The 27,374-nt window shown below is 39.9% G+C and overlaps 2 protein-coding genes across 4 annotated transcripts in view; one reads left to right on the top strand and one right to left on the bottom strand.

The window, feature by feature from the left end:
* Positions 1 to 27,374, bottom strand: part of PIGK (phosphatidylinositol glycan anchor biosynthesis class K) — a 237,562-nt gene that overhangs the window by 119,880 nt on the left and 90,308 nt on the right. The window contains exon 11 of one of the 2 annotated variants that reach the window (XM_054833093.1): positions 22,324 to 24,212. The exons of the other annotated variant lie outside the window; for it this stretch is intronic. Within the exon in view, the coding sequence (XP_054689068.1) occupies positions 23,916 to 24,212 (297 nt within the window). The 3' untranslated portion in view covers positions 22,324 to 23,915. Of the gene's footprint in view, positions 1 to 22,323; positions 24,213 to 27,374 lie in introns of those variants that run through there. 2 annotated transcript variants of the gene reach the window in all.
* The window catches only part of ST6GALNAC5 (ST6 N-acetylgalactosaminide alpha-2,6-sialyltransferase 5), a 69,857-nt gene that overhangs the window by 33,559 nt on the left and 8,924 nt on the right, over positions 1 to 27,374 (top strand). For both annotated transcript variants that reach the window (XM_054833099.1, XM_054833100.1), the window contains exons 3-4: positions 21,712 to 22,121; positions 27,248 to 27,355. In XM_054833099.1, the coding sequence (XP_054689074.1) occupies positions 21,712 to 22,121; positions 27,248 to 27,355 (518 nt within the window). The remainder of the gene's footprint in view (positions 1 to 21,711; positions 22,122 to 27,247; positions 27,356 to 27,374) is intronic.

The raw sequence follows: 27,374 nt of genomic DNA, 5'->3' as shown, positions 1-27,374 counted from the left end.
TATAGCCAAATTCCTACTAATATCAATGTTTACATGCACAATTGCATATTTTGAAGTTTCAGCAGCATTCAGAATGCTCTACAGGCAAAGCTGTGCTCTGATGGACAGCTGCAAAAGCAGTGGGATAAACTGTAGTAGAATGATTTGTAAATGAGCCTTAGGTCTTTTGTAGTTAGGCAGAGAATTATAAGTAATTCTCACTATACTGTTAAAACTAGCATTCAGCTTTTTGGCCAAATTACTTCAAAGAGGACTTTGGAGCTATTGCACCAGGAAAGCAACCAGAGGTAGTCCAGGGTCAAATGGTAAACAGCATCAGGGAAGGTTAGAGGGATGCATTTGCAAGTCAAGAAGACATTGAAGGGGATCTAATTATAGGTTTAATTGCTGTAGGTAATGACAATTCAAGCTACTATATTTAACATAGCCTGGATAGTATAACTGAGGTCATCCAACAAACAAAACAAATCTAAAGCAGATTTTCAATAAATGTTTAGAAAGGAACGGCTGAAGCCAAGAGGACTTCTATCAGTGAGTCAAGTTTTCCAGCAGAGTCCAGATTTCATCCTATGCATAGGACTGTGGCTTTGTTTCAGAAAACATCTTCAATGTGATTATTCATAAATTTCTAGTAATGGATATGCTCAACATTTTGCTGGAGCAGTGCCCATGATATGCTGTGGATTTTAGAGCTGGAAGTTGAGCCAGGGTATGTACTGTGGTCCTATTACCAAATCCATCACTGGCTTCTGTGGTGACTTTGTCTGAGGCATGTGTGAATGTTTATGATTATTTGCTCCTGAGTCTCTCCACATCTAAACTACCTATCTGTCTTCATAAAAAGCTTAAGCATCTATGATGAATAGTGCTATATAAGTGCAGTAACTTGATGTTTTCAAGGAGGAGACAAACAAGGGCCAGTGAAAGAGTTGAGTAGGTGGGTGAATGTAGCTGTATTCTCTTCATTCCTACTTGTCCACATTTGTAGTTCACAAAAGCGGAAACAATGTGGTATTAATTCATGGTCTATAAAACAAAATCACATTTTTAGTCTTGCATTTCAATCGGTCTCATTTTTATGAACTTTGCAGCGTGTTTCACTTGGGATGTATTTGGCTGCTTGACAAAGTGACTGGAGATTTATAATTCCTTATTAGTAACTCAGGGCTCTATAGGGAATAACAGAGTACTTATTTACTTTTCTAGGTCAGACTCATGATGTAGGAGTTTAATGAACTTCTGCTAAACAGGAATTGAAGCAGAATTAAAATCTCAGAGTGCATCTGTCCAATAAGGTTATTAATCTTATTTTCTATAGGTTAAATATTTTTTCCTTGTGCAGGGCTGTTTAGGCTGCACTTTCGAAGTAGTCAGCCAAGAATATGAGACTCTCATATAGAACCTGGTATTAAGTCAATGCACTGATGTGATTTTGCTCTGAAATTACATTATGTCAGATAACTGTATTTATGTATCAGTGTTCAGGGCAGTAAGATCCCAGTTCGAATGTGCTGAAAAAGAGTTTGTGATTCATGTTAGCAGCTAAACTATTGCTGCAGTTTTGATGCCTCTCAGATACTGTTTGAATCAATAAGGTGGGCACTTCTCTGTCAAGAACACATTCAAATCTATGTTCAAGAAAAACAGTGTATTATCTCTGCTTCCCTGTAAATATGAGGGGAATACAATGTTTCATATTCTCACAGGAGATAGACATTGGGGTTTACTTGAAATTACAGAATTAGTGGTGGAGATAAAGATGCATGGAAGAAACACAAAAACATGTTACATAACCCCAGCCATGCTTTTCTCTGGACTTGTATGGCAGGGAATAACATCTCTTTATTGAAAAGAAGAGTTTGTATTACATGCAGAAATGTTTGTGAATTGAATGTGTAAAACAATAATATATTTGAAGATCCTAAGTATTTCAATAGATGCTGTTAAAGCCTTGGAGGTATAACTGTGTATGCACATAAAATGCCTAATCTCCTTGGTTTATGCAGTATTTAGTAAATATATAGCCATTAGCATATGTTTAAGATAGTATACAATAACCGGGGGGGCGGGGGGGGGGGGCAAACAAAAATACAAACCAAGAGATGATAGAAAACAATGAGTGAGGGGTTATGTCTTAAATATACTATCTTCATGTTTATTCCTGGGTCTGAAGAAACAGCTTCCTTTACGCTGTCCTAAATACTGATCCTGAAATAAGTTCCTCTGCCCTTTTCTCAAAAATCAGAGATCAAGATCACCTTTGCAAAACACCATCTAACCCTCAATTAAACAAGGTCCTCTGCTTTGCCTTGAAGAGTAGCCTGGTGGTTAGAATGCTTATCTAGAATGCAGAAGGCAAACCGTTCATGTCTTCCCTGGTCAGAGGTGATTTACAATTCTTTCTCTAAGGATACAACCCTAATCTGTAAACTACAAACTAATAAACACAGCTTCTTGTTGAAGCTGTGCCTCCAGGCACAACAAACTGAGCAAGCAGGAGTGTGAGCCAAAAGCTGGGAAGAGCTTGGTTCAACCCCTGCTCCTTTTTCTGCGTATTATCCAGTGACCATTTTACATAGAACTCATGAAACTCCTTGGAGCATCAGCTAGCTTCTTTAGCCTTCAGGCAAGCATGTTGTACAGTCTCTGTTCACCATTTCTTCTCATTATTCACATTAGATTTTCTTTTTCTTTGGCTGATTTCTGCGCTAAATGGTGGAAAGGAGTATTGAACTTCGAATTCTTTTTCTGCCTTACTCCTCATTCACCAAGTTGCCAACTGGCAGAGAGTGCAGAATCCTGAATTCTCGCTATGATAAAAGAAAGAGAAAGAACCTAGCTCAACATTGGGATCCCAGGTGCTAAGAAGTACATGGGAGAAAAACAAAAAGGCCTTTCAGTCAAACAAATCTGATATGGAAGAGAGGGAGGAGGAATTTTATATTTGCTTTTCTGGTTTTGACCAGAGAATATTTGGCTTGAGAGCAATAAACTACCATTTTTCTTGCTTATAAAAAGCACTTAAGAAGCAGTACTGCAAATAGTAAGATGAAATTTGTATTTAATAGTAAGCAAGCAAGGCTGTGCCTGTGTGATAACTAAGCAGAGAAGTGAGCAAAGGAAGCTTTCAAAGCACTACTGGTCGGTCTGATTTTGTAGTTGGTCAGTGGGAGGACCAGATGTAGTTGTTTGTTTGCCAAAAAGAAAGGCTAAAGAAATGGGAATTTCTAGAGCTTTTTTAGGGTATGCCTTATTGAAATGGCAGTGGGGGTTGTTGGCTTCTTTAGGATGTGTGTAATGGGAATAACTTTGTGTTACTGTTGAGAGTCAAGGGAGGAAATCAGATGCTAGACCTATGCTAAGGAACTCTGTAGGTGTTGAGAAGGGAGAAAGGTGTGATCATGGACTGGCACAGTTGTTTTGGTAGAGACTAACGTAGAAGCATTTGTACCCGTAAGTCTGGTAGAAGTTGGCTTGATCGTGAGGGGGTGATGCAGCTTGCCTAGTACAAAGCACTTCTTTACCATATAGCTGTATCTCCGATAGGACTGCTTTTTTGGCATAATATACTTGTTTTGCTATAACATTATCATGCCTCTGGAATAAAAGTGACCTAAGAATGAGAAGGACTGGATACAGAGGAAGAGTGTCTCTGTCTCTTTGGGAGGGGTCAGTAGAGACAATAATGTAATGATAACATTCCTATCCTATTCATTGATATGGATTTTTTTTTGTTTCCACTAAGATGAACTACCTTGAAAACTGGGTCAACTTAAATGCTGTCACAAATGCTCATCACCAAGCATATATTGCTGCATACCTGTCACACTTGGCAGCTGGAACGAATTTCATGAAGAGACTGGGGTAAAAGGTGAAGCTCAGCAGGATTATTGACTGTGAAGGAATCACACTTTTGCAGTTTGTCTGGTACAGAATGAAGGAAATGGGGCAAAATTGTGCTTAATACTGATAAATACGAATAGTATTTGTTCTTTTGTTTTTAAACTGATATTTTTTGTTAGTCATTTATTTGCATACATTTGGTAAATGCAGTATTATTCCCATGGTGGAGTATTCTTGCTGCTTAAGAAACTGAATTTATTGACATATCTAGACATGGAAATTTACTGGGCATTGCTTGAAACCCTTTAGGGATTGAACGTTCTTTAAATGGAGTTAGTTTCAGTGTAATAATGGGATTGTTGGTGATAAATTACAGTATTACATTTTTACTGCTAACCAAGGAAGAGCCTTTTAGAACATGGTCTTTCTTTTGTGCCAAAATGAAGTTACATGGATGAAAGCCATGGTGTCCTCTCATGGCATATCTTTGCTCCAGCCACTCTTGATGATCATAGTTCACTGTAGAAAATTTAGGATTTGTGCTGGAGTACAACAGCACCTCATCCTAGTTGAGCTGTCCAGTAACACTTGGGAAATAAGAGCATGTATGATTGACGTGCCCCTGTGTTGCACATCAGTAGGTAGCTTGCCAGCCTGAAGAGAGCTGACGTCAGGGCTCAAGCCTGTACTTTCCTCACTGTGTGAACACAAGCCGAAAGCGTCCTCTGAGACAGATCATAAGCTTTCTAGTGTGGGTAGGAAAGTGGTAGGGAGCAGTAGTTAAAGTTCAGGCTAGCTCTGCAGCTGAAGCCTGCCCTAGGAGTAAATGATTCTCATCTGCATCTATATCCAATCAGGCCTTGGCTTTTTCACTGACAGTGCCTTCAGGATGCCAGAAGGCAGTGGTGGCTTTGTGATGCAAATCAGTCCTGCCAAGTCGTACTTACTAAGAAGGTGACTCATTCATTCGGGATCAATTTTTAAGTCAGCTAGTAACATCTCTGTCATTTGGCATGAAAGATTTTGCCAAGTGTTTCAGTGAGACAGTTACTCGTTCACTCTGAGAGAGTTGTATGTGAGTGCCAAGAACTGGACAGAGAGACTGAAAAGCAATAAATTCACTCTCCTGGGGTGAGCAGAAATTTTGCCTGCAAAAATGAGTTGAAGAGTCGCTAGGTTTTTCTCTGGAGGAAGGCAAGAGCAAAGAGGACAAGAGTGGTCCAAATGACCTTACTGTTTTTACCAGCACAGGCACGTTACCCTGCAGAAGCTTTGTGTATACAGGAAATTCTTAGGCTTTGCTGCAGAACTCATTTTGGGGAGGAGGATGTATTAAACTGAGGCAGAGAAAATGCTGGGCATAGTTAGTTGAAGGCAGAGCACCTGAAGCACTGTTCTCCAAACCCCTGGTGGGAATTTTGACGCTAACAAGAGTTAAAGAGAACATGATGCAACACTTCCCACTTAAGACTACTCAAAACTTCTGAGTAGGGTAGATACAGATTGAGCAGCAATATCTCAGTTGTGATAACTACAGAAGTCTGAAGTAAGCATATTATGACCATTCTTCACACATTCCCTAGGTATCATAGCTCTGGACAATCTAAGTCAAACAATCAGAAATTGCGTCCAACTAATATATGGGTTTAAAAATCATAAGCTATAAATACTAATATTATATTTGGAGTTTATTTTTTCCTTTGCTTAAGACTACTGTATGCAGTAATTCATCCTTCTCTGTTGGTGATGCCTGAGTCAAGAAAAGCCTTATGTGGGTGCTAGAAGGAAAGTTGTCTACTAAGGTCCAGAAATGCTGTTAATTTGCAGGTTTAAGTCATAAGCAACCATCACTGTATTCCCGAGAGAAAAAAAAAAATCAAACACACCAGAACATAGGCCATGAACTTGTAAATATATTGAAGTTACCAAGATATGCTTTCATTAAAGTAACAGCTATATGTTTTTAACAAGTGGTGAATACATACAGAAAACACATTTTATAAACTGTCCACAGGCTGCATTTGTCCATATGAAGTCTTTGGTAACCCTATGCTGATAGCAAATACAGAAGAAATAGAAAAAAGATTGGAATCTATAGTGTGCCCAACTGATGTCTATAACATCCTAAAATTCACATTCATATCCTCAATTTTTGAGGTGCTCCCTTCATCCTTCAAAATTAATTTCAGGGATGTTTCAAATGCGTTCTTAACTTACCGTGTGTGCTTCATTTATGTTGTGTCACTGCGATGGCATGTATGTGGCATAGAGATTTTAGCCTAGAAAATAAAAATACACTGGGGAGTGAGCAACCATGAAAGAAAGGAAAAAACACTGAAAAAATAGCGAGTGGAGAAGCTTGGTGCAAAGGAAGCAGCCTGGATTTGAGAGAGAATTCAATGATGCCAGCCTGCCTTTGAAAGCTTGCTGGTGTGTTAGACAGTTGGAAACAGAGTTGTAAAGGGGAAATTTAATCTCCTTAGAAGACAGTGAAATTTAACTGATGCTGGATAAAGGGGAACCTCCTGTGATGTTGTATGGCTAATTTTCACAGAGAATGTTTAATTCTTTCAGATATTGCAAGTCTGCATTTACTACTTTAGTAAATAGAAGTTGCTGCTTCTGAAAATCCATTTAGTAAATGTTATTTTGGAGGGTGTTGGCATCTTACACAGTACTGAGGCTTCTTTATCCACTTTTTACCTGACCTGCTAAACAACTGCAAGCTTTCCTTCATTCAGTAAGCTTTAGCTGAATAAAACCCCCTACCAATTCTTAATAAAATAATCAGGTAAGAAAAGGCATAGTATTAAGATGAATGGTTAATATGTGGAAAATTATTCAAGACAAATATTCTGCCTGCAGTTCTATTAATTTTATCAATGCATATATAGTGCACAATTATGGTATATAAGAATTGCATACACCCATGTGCACTAGACTGCATGGTATCTACCAAATCTGTACACTGTAAATAATTTACATTTATTGCCAAGCAGAATCAGAATTTTCCAATCTCAGAGGAAAATAAAGTCTTGTCAGCCCATCATGTTGTCATTATTACTGAATGCCTAGTAACCATTTCCACAAATGTAAGTCTAGACATCTTCATGGATGAGATAAGTTGATTGATTCCTGGAGCCAATTTGCAACTGTCTTTTTCTCATACTTGATGTAGCATTTGCTCTGGGTAAGAAGAACAAAGAGAATGCTAGTACTTGTTTGTGCTTTGGGCTAATCTGGAAAGCATAGAATATTTTATTTTATATTTTATATACCCCCTGCTACTAGTCTTGCTAGCAGGGAGAAAAGAGGCAGTTTTCTACCATGATACTCACAGTGCTTAATTAATACTCACCAGAGCTAAGCCCTGTAGAAAACCACAGATACAATTTTTTGTTCTTGAAAAGGAGAAGCTGACAACTACTAAGACCCAAAGTGCCATGGGTAACACAGGAAATATGTGGTTATTTCTGACAAAGATGGTGTGTTAACGTTTTGTCTTGTGGCCTTGAGTTGGTCATTCCAGTCTTTTACTCAGGAGGGACAAACACATTGTAAAATATTGCAAGATAATGTTGGATATCTGGTCTTCAAATAGGATTAAAAGGCGTCATTCGGAACATCTGAGTGAAAGCTGTTTCAACATGCAAAATGCACAGAACCGAATTGCTGCAGACTATATTCAACTGCAGATAGTAAATATATGTGTAATTCACATCTCCATAGTAAGAGTTGGCACACTGCACGGAGCTTGCACATATACTTTGTAGGCAAATACTGTTGAAGCAATTCAGGATGGCAATTGGTCCAACTTGTGTCACTTCCCTAATTTGAAAATCCCGTTGATAGTTGCACAGGAAAGGTGATTTGACATAAAAAGATATGCATTGAACTTGAATATATAGTTTGTCTGTGATACGAGTACTGTCTCTGTAATGCAGATTTCCTCTCTTAAGAAACATTCACTTCAAAGTGTTATGCAAACTACTGCACTACAGCAGCAGCCATAGAAATAAACTGCAGCATGTCCCAGCTATTACACACACCTGTCGAGCGCAGGGTTGGAAAAAACAATCAGCCAGAGAGAGTGCTGGGATTGCACTGGTATGATATTTTCTGCAAATTTAAAAATAAAGACCTGGGATAGGGTTAGAGTAATGTCCAAAGGAAGTCTTTTGTGGATACCAAGCTACAGCATTATGCTTTTAACCTGCTGTCAGCCCAGAAGGAAAGATGAATCTGTTTTCTTTGGATTATCTGAGGTGCCACTACCTGGCAAACCAGAAGTGTGTTCCATTTATGCACACTAAAGTGAGCACTAAGCAGGGCATGTCTTTATTAGCTCTGGGTAAGAGCTTTCCTATTCTTGTGTTAGCAAAGGCTAGGATTTATTACAACATAGTGTGGGAAGAAATTAGTCATCCATGATGTGGAGTAGGATATTTTCTCTTTCACATGGTTTCTCTGTGTCTGCCTTGTAAGCCACTAGCACTTTCCTGTGCTTTAGATGGTGCATTTGCATTTTCAGTTTGTACGTTTCCCTTTCTGGTTTTGCTCTTCATTGGCAAATAAGAGGGGAATAGATACGACAATTAAGGGGAAAGGTGGTGAGCACACCCAAAGCCACAGCAGAATGGTTTGGGGAGAAGTGATATCTTTAGATACTGCTATGGCATCTGGATACTTGGGAGCTACATCCATGTGTGTGAACTAAACATAGAAATGCCAAGGTACTTAGAAGGGGCCCAATTTACAAGTCATGTGTCACTTTTTGCACTGAATAACTGATTTGTATTTGCAGTTAACACCATTTGTGTCTGAGACAGAAAAGTACATGTAGTGTCCCTGTTTGCTAGCAGTCAGACTTGGGACTGTAATGTGAAGTATAACGTCGAGCAGTGCTCGCCTAGTCTGATTTATGGCTTTGGAACAGCTTGTTACACACCCGGTGTGGGACTGGGTGATGGGAGTAAAGAAACCCGCACCTTTTCACATGCCCTAACAGCAGATTGCCTGGTCTGCAGAGCTTTGCTGCATCAAAAGTAGATTAAATCTTTATTTAAGAATCACAGGATGGTGATAGTGCTCTTAAACAGTAGCTGCTATTAAAATGTCAGCATTGCTGTCAGTCACCACCAAGTACCTGAGTTAGCACTGTTTCCCTGATACTGAGAATGGAAAATAGACAGGTTGCTATTTAAAGTGAACTAATGTAAATGAGGAGCACAGATTTAATCCTTTCTGATATGGCTTATTATCCATCTGTAAGATTAAAAATGTATGTTGTATTACTTCAGGGGTTACACTGACCTCTAGATTTCATGCTTCTAGATTTTACTACTTCTTATGTACCATTATGTTTTTATTCCGTATTTTGGCAATATCGAGACTTAGTCATATATTTGAAAGAAAATTTAAAGTTACAGGTAACATGGTAATTGTCCATTTTATGAAAACTTTAGGGCTTTGTCTTGTGAGCATTGTGCAAAATGGCAGATATTGATATCTTAACTAATTATTCAATCAAGGATTTGGCAGGTCAGTCAATGGGAGCGATGTACAGTGGACTAGAATTGATCACACTTCATTTCCCATCAACTGGCAGAGCAAATGGTAGCTCAGATGATAAGTTAGGATCATTGCCAGTCATTTTTGGGCTCATGCCTTCCGTTTTTTCTTTTTTTTCTTCCAAACAAGAACCCCCAGACTATTTGATGAAAGTGAATGTCCTCTGATGTTGGTGAATAAAGCAATGCAGAGTTTTTGTAGCCGCTGAGGGACGTGAGACTATTTCTGGCTCCATAATTGATGCTGCTGCATAGTCCTATAATCACCTAACCTTATTGAATTGTCCCCATGTGAAGATTTGATTTCAAATTTAGTAATCATTATACATCATTTATTTTCACATAGATTACAGGTTCATCTGTAAAGTGACAGAATTTCACCCCAGAGCTCTTTGAATGTTAGGCTCTTCACTTTTACTCTTTTTGGATATGCTTGTGACACTTCCAACTTTGGTGATTTACTAGCAATTAGTAGGCTTCTGTGACAGATTTATTGTAGCCTTCCAAAGAGTGATGAATCAGGTATGTGGCTATGAAGAAGTGATTCCCTAGGACTTTTATTTAATACAGGAACACAGTTAGATCCCGTGAAGAGCTTTGGTGTCTAAAGCAGGACTTAACCCAATTAAAGCTCCACTCCTAAACCTAAATGTAAAATTGCAGTTTAAAAAAATCTTTGCTTAGCTGCTGTCTAACCCTGAAAGCATGTAAACCAACTCACTGTTTCTTCATTTGAATTTCAAGTGAACTGGATGCCTACACTTCTTTTTCTGCATCTGCCAAAATGCCTGATTCCTGTATAAGGCTGCTCAGGAGCTGGAAATTAGACTTTCTTTCTCCCAAATGCTCTGCCTGGTTCGGCAGACCCATCCTACGTTCATACAGCCAGCCATGCCCCTAGAAACGTAGCTGGAAGGGATGGTACTGTCTACTCATAGAAGTTGTTTCTTCCTGTCACTGTTGGCTAGAGGGTAGTTCATGCTTGGTGTGAGGTTTTTGCATGCAGACCAGTTTCTGAGGTTGTGTTATTTCATTCCTGTCAAAAAAGGTAACTTACTATTTACCTTTTGGGATAGGGATTGATTCCTTTGGAAACAGTGAATATTCGAAAATAATCTAGTTGTGACAGGACTAAATGTTTTTGCATTAACAAGCTTTCTTTTCAAAATATATTGATCTGTTCTTTTTATTTGCTCTCCCAGATGTCTATTGCTCAATACTGATTGAAAAAAAAATCTCATTTTTTATGTGAAACCATCCACATGCTAAACAAATACACATTGAACCAAAATAAACTATTTTAATAACTTTTTTTTAATTAAATGCAAATGGAGCATCCATTGCAGTCTGTTAAAGCAAACAAAACCCCCAGTGCGTTTAGCATGTTAAAAAGAAGATTTTTGCTGTGTTCACAATGTTATACAATAATTAAAAAGGAAACCAGCTAAGCCTTCAGAACCTGTCCCCTTCTATAGAATGTAATTAATTTCTGTTTAATTATAATAGTAGGGCTGTAGTATGATTATTATTTTCAGCAGTAGAAATCCTGCACTGTTGCAGTTTTTTGTGTTTTGGGAAGCAGAACACATGACAGAAAGGGAAAGATCTGAACCACACTCCAGCTGTAATTAAACGCTGACACCTCAGTGGAGTTTGGCTGCTCATTTCTTTAAATGTGGATTTCCAGGACGGAGGCTCCTCCCGGCTCTACTACGCTAACAGGAGCAACAGTTTCTCCTGGGAGGATGTGTTGATTTCTCCTTGGATGTGCAAATCTGGGAAGTAGGCAGGCCTGACACAGTGCAGACGCTCTGCCATGCTCAAGGTGAAATTCCCACTTCGTTCACACTGGGTTTTAGGATGTCAGGGTGCCAGCTGTCCTCAAGGGCTCTCCCTTGAGAGCGGTGTGGACCCTTGTGGTCTCACTGAGCCTGTGACCTGGCAGGCTGAGTCAGGATTATGCTCTCATGCCATCTCCTGGCAGATTGTCACCGTGTTTGCCTCTCCACACTGTGTCCCTTCTGCCATGCCCTGTCTTCTGCAGATGTATTTGTCACAGCATGCCAGCTCTGTGAGATCAGCCTGAAAGCCAGTGGGGCTGCACGGCGGGGGATTGGAGAGGACGGTGCAGGTGCGGGGACACTGCGCAGAGCCCTGCTGGGGATGCTGCATGCTGTGGGGCTCAGGTGTTACACCTGCACAGGGTGCGTGCAATAAGGTGGACACGACTGCTGGGCTTGAAGGGTGTGCCAAGAGTGTGAAACATCAGGCAGCTCCCAAGTACCACAGATACATGTGGGCACGTGGGCAGTAGAAAGGCTGGTACTGCATCGCCCTGCCAAGCAGGCAGTGGGGTTTGGGCAGCTGCAGGCAGTCTCCTGGCCCATTCTGCTGCAGGGTGAAGCAGCCCCTGAGGGCAACCCAAGAACCATGCAGTGAAGACAGGACGAACCACCCGGTCACATCTTTGATCAGTAGAGTGAAGCAGTTACACCTGATGAGTAGCTGGTCTTCCTTGTTTTTAATTCTCTGCTGAAAGATTCCCATACAAAAAACTATCAACACTTTGGTGTTTCTCCCCTACAAGAAGAAAATACCCTGCTGTCTCTCTTGAGAGTTGAAATTGTGGCTCTAGAGAGGTCTAGGTTTGTCACAAATGGTGTTTAGGTGGGTGGGCATTATTTGGGGCAGTAAAGCTGGAAAGATGGCCTACATGTCCAGTGCAGAAAAACTATTTTAGAGTATGCCTATTGCTCTAAAGAAAATGTTTGACAGAAGTTCATTCACATGAAAAAAAAAAATCCTGGGCTGCAGCCAGGCGTGGTACAGAGACCTGAAAGCAAGTGTTGGTTACAGAATTTAAAATTTCCTGCTGGCCAGTATCAGTTAGATGTCAAGGCATTCAGTAGTGGTGATTTGAAACAATGAAAGATTAAGAGATACTTTGAAAAACCTCTGTAACCTAGTACTTCTTGGTCATGCTGCCATATTCTCCTTTTCATTCTTCCATGACCACCACCACCATCACCCATCTTCTCGTAGCATTTTGGCATGAATTTTAGGTACATTCAGTGTCACTAAAGAAAACAATGCCATCTACCCATCTTTTTCTTTTTTCTGCCTTGTTTTTACTTTTCTTTGCCTCCTATTCCCATTGTGAAATGCGTCCAAGGAATGATCCAGTGAAATATACTCCCCCTGCAACCCAGGAAGAAGTGAGCAGGAATTGTTTAATGTCACTACCAGGTAAAATGCACTTCAAATGACACACACATCACATGCAAGGAGTACAATTTAGGACTAGTAATGTAAAATAAAAAGCAGATAAAGTGTGTAAAGCACCCACAAATCTCCTGGGACTCTGGTACTCTGAATTTCACCTCTCTGCAGGAAGGTTTCATTTCTGCTGCTGCTCACTAAAAGATGATTTTCTTTTTTCCTGATTTCTGTGGTATCTGTTCTTAAAGAAATCTCTTGCATCCTCTCTGTGGCATACCCTTCTACACTTCAAATTCCTTGACCAAATGCATTGAGTAACTGTGGATTTCAGTTACATCATTTCCCCTGTTACAGATAAGCTACCTCTTTAAGCAAAGAATATTACTGAAGAGTGTTAACCAAGTGCCTGGGAATCATACTTCACTCAAATCAGTTGACAGTAAAACATAAATAAAAGCATTTATGTGCCCCAGCCACGAGAGATGGCGCAGTTATGAATGTCTGTGAAATAGATACGGAAATAGACTTAACTCACTTCTAGCAAGGTCAGCCTCTCTCCCCCTGTAATTAGCTGACTTGCTATCAGCTCTTTCTTGGCTCAGTTTTTCAAGGACTCCCTCTTCTCATTTGCCCTGCAGCTCAGGGTACCTTCCTCTGAGAGAGACCTTTCTCTCCAGCCAGCTTTTGTCTCTGGTTCCTCCAGAGATTCCAGGTAACACCACCCTTTTCACCCAAACTTATTTACCCCTAACTTATATAGAAGACAGTTTTTGGTGTTCTGCTATAAATTCAAGAGCATCTCTTTGGAGAAACAATGCCATGTTGGCAGACAGAGTGCCATCTCTTGAACTTGATTGTCTAATTAACCCTCGGTAGTAGGTGCATTTCAGTGCTAAATGTTTCCATCCACTGAGTGTTTAATTTCATATTAACCTGCGCACTGACAAATAGACTCGATACAAACATCCTGATTGGATAAATGTGTTCATTTGTTTATTTTTTTTCTTCTGATCCTGTGATAATAGTAAACAATTGGAGAGATAAGTTTGGAATGCTTGAGACCCTTTAAACCCCCCTCCCCTGAAATCAAAGGATTATTTTTCAAATTTAGTTGTAGTCCAAAAACTAGTTAAAATTATAGTGATGCATAGTTGCAGATATAGATACAGATTTTTAAACATCTGTCTTCAAAATGTTTTCTTTTCATCTGGTTTTAGTCCAAAACTGAACATACTAATATTTTAGCCCAAAACACACTCCCTTTTTCTTCTGTACCTATGTGCATGGGCGGAATTCCCAGTGACTTTCTACATCTTGTACCTATTGAATGAAATGAATGTTTTGACCAATTTTGCTGCCAGTACCTGATTCCCGCATCTATCTGTCTTTAGTATCAGTATGCCAGTGATTATGGAGGCTACCTTGGGATCCTGCTGTAGAGGTGGTACAACTTTGTGTATTTTTGAACCTGGTGCATCCTCAGAAAAACATTTTAAACTCATTTTTTTTAATCTGCTTTCATTCCCTAATTTCTGATGTGCTTTTAACTCAGAGGGACAGAAGTAAGAGTGTACAGAGCAGTCTGGGTTAATATAAAATAAGCTGATGAAGATTACATGGAGCTAGCCACATGAAAATCAAAAGGCCTTAGAGAACACCGTGAGGCTGAACATTTTTGACAGTTTTTGAAACACAGACCTTTTTGAACAAAGATCTTTGAAAGGAATGAGGAGCCTTATTTTTTATTTCAGTCTACTTCAACTTGATAGAGAAACTCAAGACAAAATATATTTTAGAGAAAATTCTCCATGGGGTCAGTAACTTTCTATTCATACATTTGGTCTTAAATTTCATCTGGCCTGTTCTAGGGACTCCGCATGCTGTGTTGACGTTATGTTAAAACCAGATGCCATTGGAAATGCTTGCCTGTGTCCTTGCAATTGCTATCGCATCATTGCCTTGTAGCGATAATAGTCATAGTGAGAGTTTAGATGCATTTGGATAAGCCAAATAAATAGTGTCATAGAAAGAAACAAGTGCTTAAATTTGAAAACTTGGGCACAGACTTTAAGGATCAGTGATGCTTAGCTTTAAAGCTAGGTTAGATTAAAAAAGTGACCCTGTAAAACTGGAAGCTCAAAAAAATCTTGCATGGCCATGACAGGTGCAGAGAGAGCAGCTGAGGGCATATGTCCATGAAGCATTTAAACTGGAAAGAATTGCCAAAATGTAACCAAAGCAGATGAGAGAAGTTGATGTGAAAACTTTCTGAAGCAAAAATACAAACTGTCCAATACCTTTTCAGTAGACTGTTGAAATAATTCCTGTTTTTCTGACACTTCACTGATAACAATTTGCATAGTTAAGACACCACGCTTGTGGCTTTATTGCATTTTAGTGCAAGTACTTTAGCTGCAGAACAAAAGTAAAGCAGTTTGATGTAATATGGATGTCTATTTGCACTTCTTTTAAGATAAACATTAGGCAATAACCATTTCTTTAGAGCCTGTATATTGTTCGTATGATTCTCTCTCTTGTATAACAGCTCATGTTCATCAACATGATACATTCCTGCCTGATTTTCCAGTTCTGTCTTTCATTGAGGATATTCTTTTCTTTCTCTGATTGCTTTTTCTTCTTAGACCATTACTCTAGTTGATAGCTTCAGGTTATCATTGTATCCTATCTCCCTCTCCAATAAGCCTATGATTGATACTAATCTTCCTCATGGGACACATTTATAGGATGCAGGATAGAAACTACTCTCTAAATCTTAGCTTTATATGTGCTGACAATTTGCAAGGTTGCACCTTATATTCACTTCAGGCGGCTTAGGGGAAAACATCAGCACCTGGTAATCATGCTTCCAAATAAGAAGAGAAATGCACTCCAGATACTAAAAGTTATCTTGTTGTTCAGTCTCCTGTGCTGTTTCTGCGTGTATTTTATGTAACTAGAAAGGGCTCGGTTTCTGTAGGTGGTCAATGTCCTGTAACCAAACTCGCCTTTTCTTTCCAGTGAGAGGAGCCATATTTTAATTAATCTAATGGAAGCTTTGACTAGCAGGCAGCCCCCTGAAAAAGAGTTAATGTGCCGGAAAACACTTCACACAAGCAGAAGACTCTTCATTGACTAATGTGCTTAACGGTACTTTTTCTAAGAAAATTATCCCAGTGAAAGCTTTATGGAGTGCATTTGTTTTTCTATTTTTCTTTTCATAATATAGCCTCATGTCCAAGGACCTTTTGAAAATAGAATTATGTATTTTTACTACAGGTTTTGCAGATCCCCATCAGTATAGTATCATGGAAAACAAAAACGTTCTATTCCTTGGAGGAATAAAACCTAGGGTTCTGTGATCTGCCATCACTAGTGTGATGAATGCATTTGCTGAAGTTTGGCTATTTCACTGTTTCTACTTATGAAATATCTGAAGGCACAGTCCAGTTATATAATTAACTCCAAAGAATCAATGGGAAATGAAGATGCTAATGTTTCCACAACATTTGCATATTCAAGCTCCACAGCCCAAGAAACAAAGAGAAGTAATAAGAAAATAATTTGTTTTATCTTTTATCTTTTTAAACAGACATGCATTTATCTTTATAAACAGACTTGCCAGACCTTTTTTGAATTGCAAAGTTTTGCTGCAAAGGCTTGTTATTTGGATTTGCATAAGGATTAACAATGTTGGGCAAGTGGTATCTCCTAACCCTTTCTGTTTACTTGTGCGATATCAGTTACCGGGTTACAGTTTTCGAGGCAATCAGTGCTTTTAGTTCAGTGGATAATGCAGTTTGTTTTCATGGCAGATTCTCTAATGTTCCAAAAGTCTAGTTCAACAAAAATTATAAATGTATTTGTTCAGAGGATTTCCCCCCCCTCTTTAAGAGCTCTGTACCTGCTAGCATAAGGGTTAAAGAATGTAAATTGATGGAACTTGAGGGGAAAGTCTGAGCTGGCATGCAGAGTGTAGAAATTAAGCTACACTCCCTATCCAAACATATGTGTGAAAATGTCATGGTCAAAGCAAAATCATCTCTTAGATCAGAACTTGGCACCACAAAAATCAAAACTCCCAGAGACTTGACAAGGGCGTGTACCATAGCAAGTTGACGTTGGTTGAAGTTCAAAACTCTCTTCATGCTTTAAGTGTGCTTTTTTGTTCCAGCTTTTTATACACAGAAGTGTTCCCTAAAATATCCCAATATGCATCTGAATGATTTTTACTGTCCAGAGAAGACTAGTTTGACAGCGTGATTTCATAGCGTGTCAGGTAGATTGGACTTGAAAAATACCAAGGCGATACTCTTTGTGCTTGTATGTTTTTTTCATTTTTGGTTCTTTTCATATTATTATGAAAGCACTGTTCCAACATGAATATATTACAAAGCAAAAATTATCAGGGCACTTACATTATTTTCACAGGATCACGCCTCCCAGAGTACTTGCATTGTGGAAATCACTTCTGAAGTGCACAGCTGTACTTCACTAACGAGACAGCTTGAGCCCCACAGCTTGCTGCATTGCCTTACGCTTCGCAAATGTGAAGCTTCAGGGTTTCTATTCTACTTTAAGGTGATTGCTGGGAATTTCTCAAAGAAAAGCAGATTTGGCCTTACAGTCGTCAGTCTTCTAGGGAAAATATTAAGGAAAGAGGCACACCGATAGAAACAATATGTATAGCTTGTTCATGAGGGACAGATGCAGTGGCAAGAGAAGCTTTGTATGTGGAACAGTGCTGAGTGACAGGGGCTCACAGGAGCTGGAGCAGCCATTTGTGACATGCCAGCAATGGGCTGGGGATGCCTGGAGCTCCTGCGGAGCTAGGGATGCCCGTCGTGACAGCGGGATTGTCCTTAAAGCCTCTGGGACAGGAGAACTGGGAAGGCGCAGCCAGCCTAGTGGACCAGTGGTCCCAAGCCAGCAGCTTGTGAGAAACCTCAAAGCTACAAGAAAGTAAAAAGTTAGAACTGAAGCTGCCAGGACAAAATATGGTATTGCTGGCAATGCATTAATTAGTATTGTTGCCAGTGGCTGATGACCCACCAATCAAGAACAAGCCATAAGAAATAAATTACATTGAACATGGGGTAAACATGGGGTTCATTAACATCAGCATATGAAATGCTGGTTAAATTCTGTGCACAAAGCAAGGAACATAAAATGCAAATACTGAGGTAACATACAGTGAGTGTCACAAGCTAGCTGTTGTGCTTAGGCTGGGCACAATGGGCACTAGGTAGGGGAAACATGAAACTCCTACCAATTAAATTATCTGCATTATAACAAAAAAGAGAAAGCTAGACTACTCTGGAATAAGCTTACTTTCTCCTGAACCAGTAAGACTGTCTCTTGCACTGTTTATGTGTGCTTTTTCAACCATCAATATAGCCCTATACTGAATTAATTCAATTGAAAATGGAAGCAGTTTTGCTTTCCTGTACATCAGTCTTATTTCTACCACTGCTTTTACTTTAGCGGTCAGTTTGGGAGTTCTTGCAGAGGAGGTTGTTGGTTCAGTAACACACTTCAGGTAGTTAATATAGAGTGAAGAAGCCCTATAGCTTTTCATTCCAGATCAGACAGAAGACAAGCATGCTGCTGCTAGCTAACAAAATGCCGTAAAGGTGCTGCAGTGCAAGAGAAAAACTTCGCTGTCAAGTACCTTACTGATATTTTGCACTTTCAGTCTCAAATGCTTAGTTAAAGGTCATTCAGCCAAAAGGAATTTGGATATTCTTTAACCTTTCTTGGTCTCTCTTGCTCTCTCCCAATACACTTTGAAGTCATCTGTAATATTTCTAGATGTATCTGTGAGGAATGCTGGTGTTCATGAACTGACAGGTGGTCTTTTTCTGCTCATCTCAGTAATGAGCTGCTCTTCACTCCAGAAGATTTTTTTTTTTCTTTTTTTTTTTTTTTCTGGCCAGGTCATTGTGGCCCAGATAAAAATACTCTGGTTTTTTTTATTTATGAAAGGGAAACTTTTGTACTACTGATAATGGAGTGATCTGAACCTAGTACTCTTGAAAGTAGGTCATTAAGTATTCAGTATAGGATAAAGTGTGTTTTCCACTGTTCCTGATTTTACTGGAGGGAATTGTCTTGTTTATTAAATCTTGGCTTTAAAGTCAAGACTTCTATGAGAAAAAAAAAATTGATTTCATCACAAAGAAAATAATTATATCTATGAGTAACATATTTTGAATCAGGAATAACATTTTTCCATTGATTTTTTTTTTTTGAGCAATAAAGTATCTGAAAATAACATTTTTCTATCATTGGACAACATAGATTTTAAAGTCAATAACAGAGCAAATTGCCTCAAATTGGAAAATACAGAAACAACCATGGTATTGTTTTTTGTTTCTGTTTGTCTCTCAGTTGGTATTAAACAAATCAGATGTACAGGATATAGCAACAGTACTTACTGGGCTATAATGGATGTAAGTGAAAGTTACCAGGAGTCAGTTTGGCCCATGACACTTCCAGCGAAGCAAGGTTCACTCACTTGGTATGGCCACTAAGGTGCTGTTATGGGATTTACCACAATGCAGCAGGGTTCACCTGCTCCTTCATTCCCTTGGGACAGCCCATCTATCCTGGCAAAGCACCAGTTGATTTTGCTGCCTTCTGGGGCTCTAGTACTCTGAGCTTGTTGTCTTGTAACCTCTTTTCTCCCTCTCCCCATATGTATTTTTAGGTGACTGGAACTGAGCTGTAATTCAGGAGATTTATTTGGTTGATACGTGATTCCTTCACTAAGTGCCCTGAGTGTTGATATGACTGATTTGTGTTGTAGAAGTAGCCGCATGCTCTGCCATGTTGTGCAAGGTGCTATACATGTAGCTCAGGCACACATGAAATGGTGGCTGCTTATTGACAATGGGTACCATCAAATGTCAGCAGCTTTTACATGTATGGTATGTTGCATTACAAGGTAACTAATACAGATGTCATAAAACTCACCTACCTCTCACCCTACCCCATTTCTGGGCATTTTGAAGCAGGGCTCATGAAGTGAGGGTTGCATTGCCTACCTGAAGTATAACTCATATGTCATGGGTTTGCTTTTTTTTTGTTTGCTTTTTTTTTTTTTTTTTTAAACAAATATCACTGTAGTAATTACTGTAACAGAGAGCTTTGCGTGGAGTTAATGTTCTTCTGGCTTAATGGCCCCTGGTTATTCTCAGGCCATCAACTTTTCCCAGCTGGTCATCAATCCCAAAGAACTGCCTTGTGCCTCCATTGTTACTGCTGAAGTAGATGACATTTGTGGTACAACCACTGCCTCCCAGTGAGATGATATTGCAGCCAATAGCTCTCCTCACCCCATCCCTGCTTTCAATATTGTCAAAGCATTATAAACAGCTGCTATGAGAACGTTGTGGCTGTTGGCTGTGACTTCCTCCGACAATTTTCAGGTGCCGAGTTCTGTAGATTTCAACTGAAAGAATCTGAGATGAGTGAAAATTACTTGCCCGGAGCAGCTATGCAGGCTCAGCCTCCATGCATCATTCAAGAGGTAGCTGGGCAATACCTGAATATTTCAGTCTAAAGAGTTTTTCCCAGAAGGAACAGTTTTCAAACAAGGTCTGGGACAGATATTCTGAGGGGTGTTAATGTTTATCATCTAGCAAATGTTGATGTCCCCTCCCTTACACACACACCCCCCACCCCCCCCAAGTTTCCACAGCTCTACTGATGGTTGCCCTTGTTTCCTAACAATTTCTCTGGCAGACTTTTAAAAGAAACAAGTAAGTTGTAGCTCAGTAGGCCAGAAACCAGCAGAGATGGTTTAGGTGAAAATGTCTTGCTATGTGGATATTCAAACCCATGTGAGTTAACATTGGTGCTGACTACATTTCCTTTAACCTCATTAGCACTTCATCTTGCTTTCCCAAGCATGATGATGGAGCAGCTAGTTCACCTTAGAGCCTTTTGCTAGGTAATTCATCAAAGTGGCAGATGAAAGCTTAAAGGAAAATGCATGTAAATACTGCATTAGGAACCTTGGCTCACAAAGGCATGAACAGTTCTACCCATATCATTAGCTCTGGATTACAATCCATGTATGTGACAGAAAAAGGACTTTGTCGTTTGGGGAAGATGGTGATACAAAACTTACCAGTTGTATCATTACACAAATTGTATAGTGTAGTTATTTTGTCTTTAATTAAAAAGCATTTCATCATTCATTAGCTATGCTCATAGAAAACAAGCTCAGACTGCAAACACTTACTACCTTCAGAATTAAAAACAAGTTACTTAAATAAAACACCCCCTTTCAAACGCGAGGGGCCAAAGCATCTTCAAACAATGGGATTATCTCAAACTTGGGTTATGTCTTATTTTCAGCTTTAGAGTTTTAAGCTGTGCCTCACAGCACACTGATTTAGTCATTTGATTCCTATATACATGTGGTTGATGCTAAGTGTAATTATATGTCACCATAACATTTCATAATTGCTAATAAACCCACCAAGCTTACACCTGGAGAAACACTAGCTATGGTTCCAATGGCGTGAACAATGAGCTGCCATGGAAAGCCACAGGGTTTGATCTTGAGGTGCTGAGGCCCTTGTCAAAGATAGGTTTAGGTTGCTTCCCTTAGCAAAATGTCCTGACCCCAGGGGTCGACAAGCTAGCCACAGTTGTGCTTATGAGGATTTATGATTGATTATTTCCTGCAAAAGATTGGAAGAGGATGCATCAAAAATACTCCAATTATAGTTCATTTATGGCAAGTGGAAGAAGTACAGTCCTAAGCAGCTGGGAACAGTATAGAAGCTGTGGTGATTACTGCATATGAAGCAGCAGTGGACAGGAGGATTTAAACAGTAGACTTAGCTCCACAGAGGAACTTTAAGGGCTCTACACCTATCCCACATTTCCCTCATCTACAAAAAGGACAGGTAATGTGTCCCCAGTTACTTAGGAAGACTGCTGGGAGAGATTTATGTAAAGTCCTCTGAGATTTTTTGCTGTCAAAAATGTCATGTACATGTAAAATAGTTATTGTATGGTGAATGGGAAGATGTTTACAGCTAATTTTGAAGTATGTATGTCTTTGCAGCCTTTAAAAATGCACTGCAAGAGTTGTGCATTGGTAACCAGCTCTGGACACCTTCTGGGAAGTAAACAAGGTGACAGAATCGACGAGACGGAATGCGTAATACGAATGAATGATGCACCTACTCGAGGTTATGGAAAAGATGTTGGAAACAAAACGAGCCTTCGAGTCATTGCACACTCCAGTATTCAGAGGATTTTGCGAAATCGTAATGAACTCTTAAATATGAGCCACGGTGCTGTGTTTATTTTCTGGGGTCCTAGCAGCTACATGAGGAGAGATGGTAAAGGCTTGGTGTATAACAACCTGCAGCTGATGAATCAGATACTGCCTCAATTAAAAGCATATATGATTTCTCGCCACAAGATGCTTCAATTTGATGACCTTTTTAAACGGGAAACTGGGAAAGACAGGTGAGAACTTATGTGGATACATTTGGGGGATGTCATACAGTAGTAAAATAGTGTAGTTTATATATACCAATTTCAGATCTGCTCAGAGGGACTATCACATGCATTAAATCCTCTGCCTCACGAGTTGTAATATTGCATGACATGCCAAATAACATCAATGGTAACATAAGTAAAAATACGCATCAAAATAATTTGTATGGAGTATTGCCTCATCAACTTAGAATACCAGAATCTGGATGTACAGTTTGTACAACCAGGGAGGCAGGACCTGTTTAAATCTCACTTTGGGGTAACATACCTGAAAGTTTTTTTACTGACTCTGAAAAATCAGAATGGATAGGTTATGTTTTCTTATAGAGGAAATGTCACCATTCAGTGAATTATAATAGCTGTTTATTGAATTTAAGCATTCTTGGAACATTGCAGCTGTAAAGCTTCTTGTAAAACAAATAAACATTAGTCATACATTAGGTGCTTCAGAACAGTTCATCTTGTATTTTCAACTGGGAAAAGGGAAGTTATTATGATAGTTACATCTTTATGAGACTGTTTATGACTTGTAGGCTGATCTTCAAATCAAAGATTTAATAAGTGACCCATTGCAGGACTCGAGCATTTTCACATACACTGTTTGAAAATGGGCGTTTAAGCCAAAGACTTCCTAGCAAGAAATACATTTCTTTTTAATGAACTCCTATTTTTTACATATTAAATATGTTGCTGTAAAAGTGGAACAGGGTCTCCCCTCAGGTACAAATGAAGAGGTAGGTTTATTGTGCAGTAACTCATGGTGAAATTTTCTAACTTCACCAATACTGTATACATACACTCCAAAGTGTGGTGTTGTGCTCCATCCTCTTCTGGACAGGGAGGACTCAAAGAGCACAGACTTTGTCTTCTGGGCTGCACAACAAAGGCAGAAGCGGTGTTAGAGGAAACTGTTGTATCCTCTTAGCCAGTGGCAACTGTATCTTTGCTTGGCATTTGCTGCCTTTTTCTGTCACACCCGACAAGGTTCACTTGCAGAGCTCCGTTCAGTTAGATGTGTAGTTTGATTCACTGTAAGTTCTTGATTGACTCACACCAACACTAGAGCACGCAGTAACTTGGTCAGTTTCTTACCATTAAAGGTGCTTTTCTTTTCAACCTCTAATCCGTGGTTGTGAGTCTCTGCCAGAACGAGAAGGAATGATACAAGGGGAGATACCCTGCCAGTTCTGCTGTGTTACGGTCATTTCCAGGTTTGTTCACCGAGAGTACAGCGAAGTGAGAAGGTTATAATCTATGGGAATTAGGCATTTGAATCCTTCAAGAAAAATGCAAAGGATTATCTGTAGTCCCAGTATTTACAAAAGCATTAAAGTTAACAAAGCTGTACTAAGGGTCCAACCCTGCACATAAGGAATGCACACTGCCACCTCCTTTCCTGGATTAGTCTCAGTGTAAAACCACTCGCAGTCCCCAGTTTTGAGGAACAGTTTATCCGCTCTGCTTCAGTGTGGCCAGTTCTGCCATGGGGAGCCAGAGTCCCATTCCTTTCCTGAAATTGCTGTGCAATTTCAGGCAAGCTGGTCTTTCTGGTTCTACATCACCTGTCCAGAGCAGGAGGCCTATAGCTGTGCATGTGATGGAAGCATTTCTTTTTCTGCAGAGGCACCAGGCTCAGTCTTGGCTCCTGAAATATTCTCAAGGCGTTTGAGACATTAATGACATTGTAACATGTTTATAGCGGACTCAGTCATGGGCACCCTGAACTCCCAGTGTGAATCAAGGGCACTTGGATGCTTGAAAAATTCAGCCTCGTGAACAGGTCCTGTTGCGTTTAAGAAATTGCAGGCTCTGCTGTGTCTGAACCGCTCCTTTAGAGGGCACATACAGCATACTTGAAGGACTGAGAAGATTAAAACAGGAGATGAAAATAAATGAATAGGCAGCACAGAAAAAGAGAGGGAAGATGAAAAGAAACATGGGTAGGAAGGAATTTCTAAGGGAAGAAAATTTATGTAGCTGTGGGGGCAGGAGCAGAACACCGTATAGCCCAGAATGTTGCTGTTCCCTGGGAGGTTTCTGCTGAGATCTTGACATTAGTGCCTGCAAAAAACAAAGGAGGGAGAGAGAAGCTTGATTGCAAGGTTGCAATAATCAAACCATTCATTTCTTGAAATGATGAGGAAAAAAAGGTAATTGAATGTATTGTACTTTTTGAAAAAAAAGCTGATTTTGAAATGAAGGGAAACCTTCAGAAAACATTGCCAGTTAAATAGTATGGTGAATGACAAAGGCTGAAGAGCAATATACTTGGTATTATAAAGTAACTGTACTTGAAAATAACTTTATAATTGAATAAGGGTACATTAAGAAAATATGATTCAGAACCAATATTATAGTAATTAGATAAAGGAAGCATAAATGAAATAACTGCAGGAAGAGTATTTCCATAGAGATTATAAATGAGATTTTGGTGGAGCAGAAAGGCCTTTAATTGTAATTTAGTGTGCACTACAGAATTATCAGCACAGTGTGTTAGTTCATCGTATAAAAGAATATCTGATAATTTCCCCTAATAAGCACATGACAGTTCTTCATATTCTTTCATTACAGCTGATTAGGTATAAAAACAGTATTCTTTTGTTGGACTCTTGTTCAGATCTTTTATGAAAAGGCAAGACACTGTAACCCTGTTTCTCTACTGCTGTCCTACAGACGTGGTATTTAAAGAGGCCAAAGTGGTACTTGAATAAGTTTTTAAATCTTTATTTCATTGTTTAGCTTTTAAGCTAGTTTAAATTCAGTTATTCTATTTATTGAAAACATTAAATTACAGCATAAGTGCGTGTAAGCAAAAAGAAAACTAACCCAGCAGACAGCCTAGCTAGGTTGCCTGACCTTTGCAAAGCCCAGCCACTTTGTTAGGCTTTTCCCTACCTTTCCCTTTCCTAATAATTTTCAGCCAAAAATTATTATTTATGGTTTTGCATTGTTGCAGTGCCTGAAGGCCTCTGCTGAGCTTCTGACCCAGCTATGACATTGTGACAAATTGCACCACCACCCCCCAAGCTTAAGTGCAAATTCAGAAAATAAATAAGGCCCCATAATTGGAACTAATGAGATGCTTAAATCATGTTATTCTCCAAATGCTAGCTTAGCCTCAAAGTCTCTGTGTCAAGAGCAGTGAAAATGTACATTTCAGGAGTTCATACGTTACCAGGTGACCCACAAAGGACAGGAGAAATTACCTGGGCTCGCCAGCATCCTTCAGACATCTTTGGTTAAAGAATCCCCTTATGTTTAGAAGTGTGGGAAACCTTGGTACAAGGCATTCCTCAATCTGCAAGTGCTCAGTACATCTTCCTCCTACTGCCTTGTAGGTGACCAACTTGGAACCAACTTGTTCAGCATCAGCTTGGGAAGCTGCATGGTGAGCTGTTGCCTGCTGAATTACGTATTAGTGATTGCTGGCACTTGTGTGCAGCGGCTGTTGTGACTTCAGGTCCCTGCTTCCAGGACTGTTGTGCATTCCACTATCACTGGGTAAAGTGTAAAAGATGGCCTTGGAGCTGGGGTCAGGACCTGGGATTCCCAGGTGACTGCTCTAATGAGAACCTCATGTTCTCTGCAGTGCTTTTTTTGGGGTCACAAAATTTCACAGCTGTCAGGCAGATAAAAGGTATGGTCACCTCTTATCACATTAACCTCACAGGGTTAATGTAGGTTCCATATTAGCACAATCTGACACAGTGCACAAGCCATCCAAGAGCCTACGCTTGCTCTCATGGTTTAGTAAGAGATGAAAGGAGAGCCAGTCACTGTGACAGGCTGTCATCAGGAATCTGAGGCCTTTCTGGGATGCAGATGACGCAAGCTTGATCTTCTTCCTGCAGGATTTTTCTACCTGAGCAAGGAGCCATTAGGGAGACCTGCTGCCTCCTTCTTTAACAGTATTTAAAAAGAGACACTTGAGTGAACTTGTTTTCTCTAGAGCAAATGCTCAACTTTATGTGCCTCCATGTCTAATAGAGGTGCTTAATTTGGTCCTGTAGGGCTGCACCTAAATACGTCTTTACGACACCTTTAAGATGTGTTCCTCACTGGCATTTCATTGACCCTCCTGTTCCAAGACCGCCAGCTCTTCCCACGGTGTAGGGACAGTGCAGGAACTTAACACAGGACTAGGCCTTCCAGTACACGTGCCAGGCAACCAGTAACCATTACAGCACCCAGCTCTTGCACACTAAACAGCAATGACAAGCAAAGGAAGAGAAAGCGTTACTGTTGCCATTTTGGAGACAAGAACCTGTGATACAACAAAATTTAAGCGTGGCTTGTATATCTCTTAGATCTGTGAGCAGTCACATGGACGTATCTCCTATTTTGCATAAATAATGCTAGGATCGGTTTTGCTTCTTTTAAAGATTTCTCCCAGCCTGCAGAGAAGGCCAGGAAAGAGGCTGCCTTAGAGGGCTCCCTTGCAGCACTGTCACTCATATTCAGAGGTCCCACCAGGCAGGGATGGGGCTTAGGGAGGCAGAGGGGCAGGCACCTAGGATGAAGGTTTCCTAGGCTGGCTAAGGGACAGGTATAGCTGCAGCTGAGTCTCCTGCCAGCAATCACAGTGAGTGGCTGGGAGCTTCTAGAAACCAAATCATGGACAGGGTGGGAGGAAGGATGGTTAGACCAAGCACTTGGGGCCAGATCTCGCTCCAGCGGACAGGCTCCTCTCTGTGCTGTGAGAGGCAGCATTTTAAGTAGCTCTCTTCATCCCTTGTGATGCGTCTTCTTAAGCTGTGTAAGCTTCATTAGGTGATTATAGATGTGTATAGATTACTAGCAGAAGAATATAAATACAGGACATGAAGTTTCAGTCACTTAAGGTAAACCTACCAAAAGGTCAGCTAAATATTAACACTGCTGTGCCCAAAATTAATTACAGCAAGGGCAGTTTCTGCATAGATTAGTCCACTGACAGAAGACACTAGCAAAATCACTAAAAGATGAATGAGCAAAGTAATCTTGGTTGCCCAATTTTCATAACCTTTCACAAGAAAGAAAAGAATGCCCAGAAATTGCTTCAGATATCTCAAGAATTATTTGTCAGTCTAGAAACTTAATTATGTTTTTGCTTTCAGGAAGATATCCAACACTTGGCTTAGCACGGGCTGGTTCACAATGACTATCGCATTAGAGCTCTGTGACAGGATAAATGTTTATGGCATGGTGCCACCGGATTTCTGCAGGTAGGATTTATTTTGGAAC

This window comes from Grus americana, chromosome 8, assembly GCF_028858705.1.
Source record: "Grus americana isolate bGruAme1 chromosome 8, bGruAme1.mat, whole genome shotgun sequence".
Lineage (NCBI taxonomy): Eukaryota > Metazoa > Chordata > Aves > Gruiformes > Gruidae > Grus > Grus americana.
The sequence above is the reverse complement of the archived record's forward strand: the minus strand, read 5'-3'. Positions and strand labels throughout refer to the sequence as shown.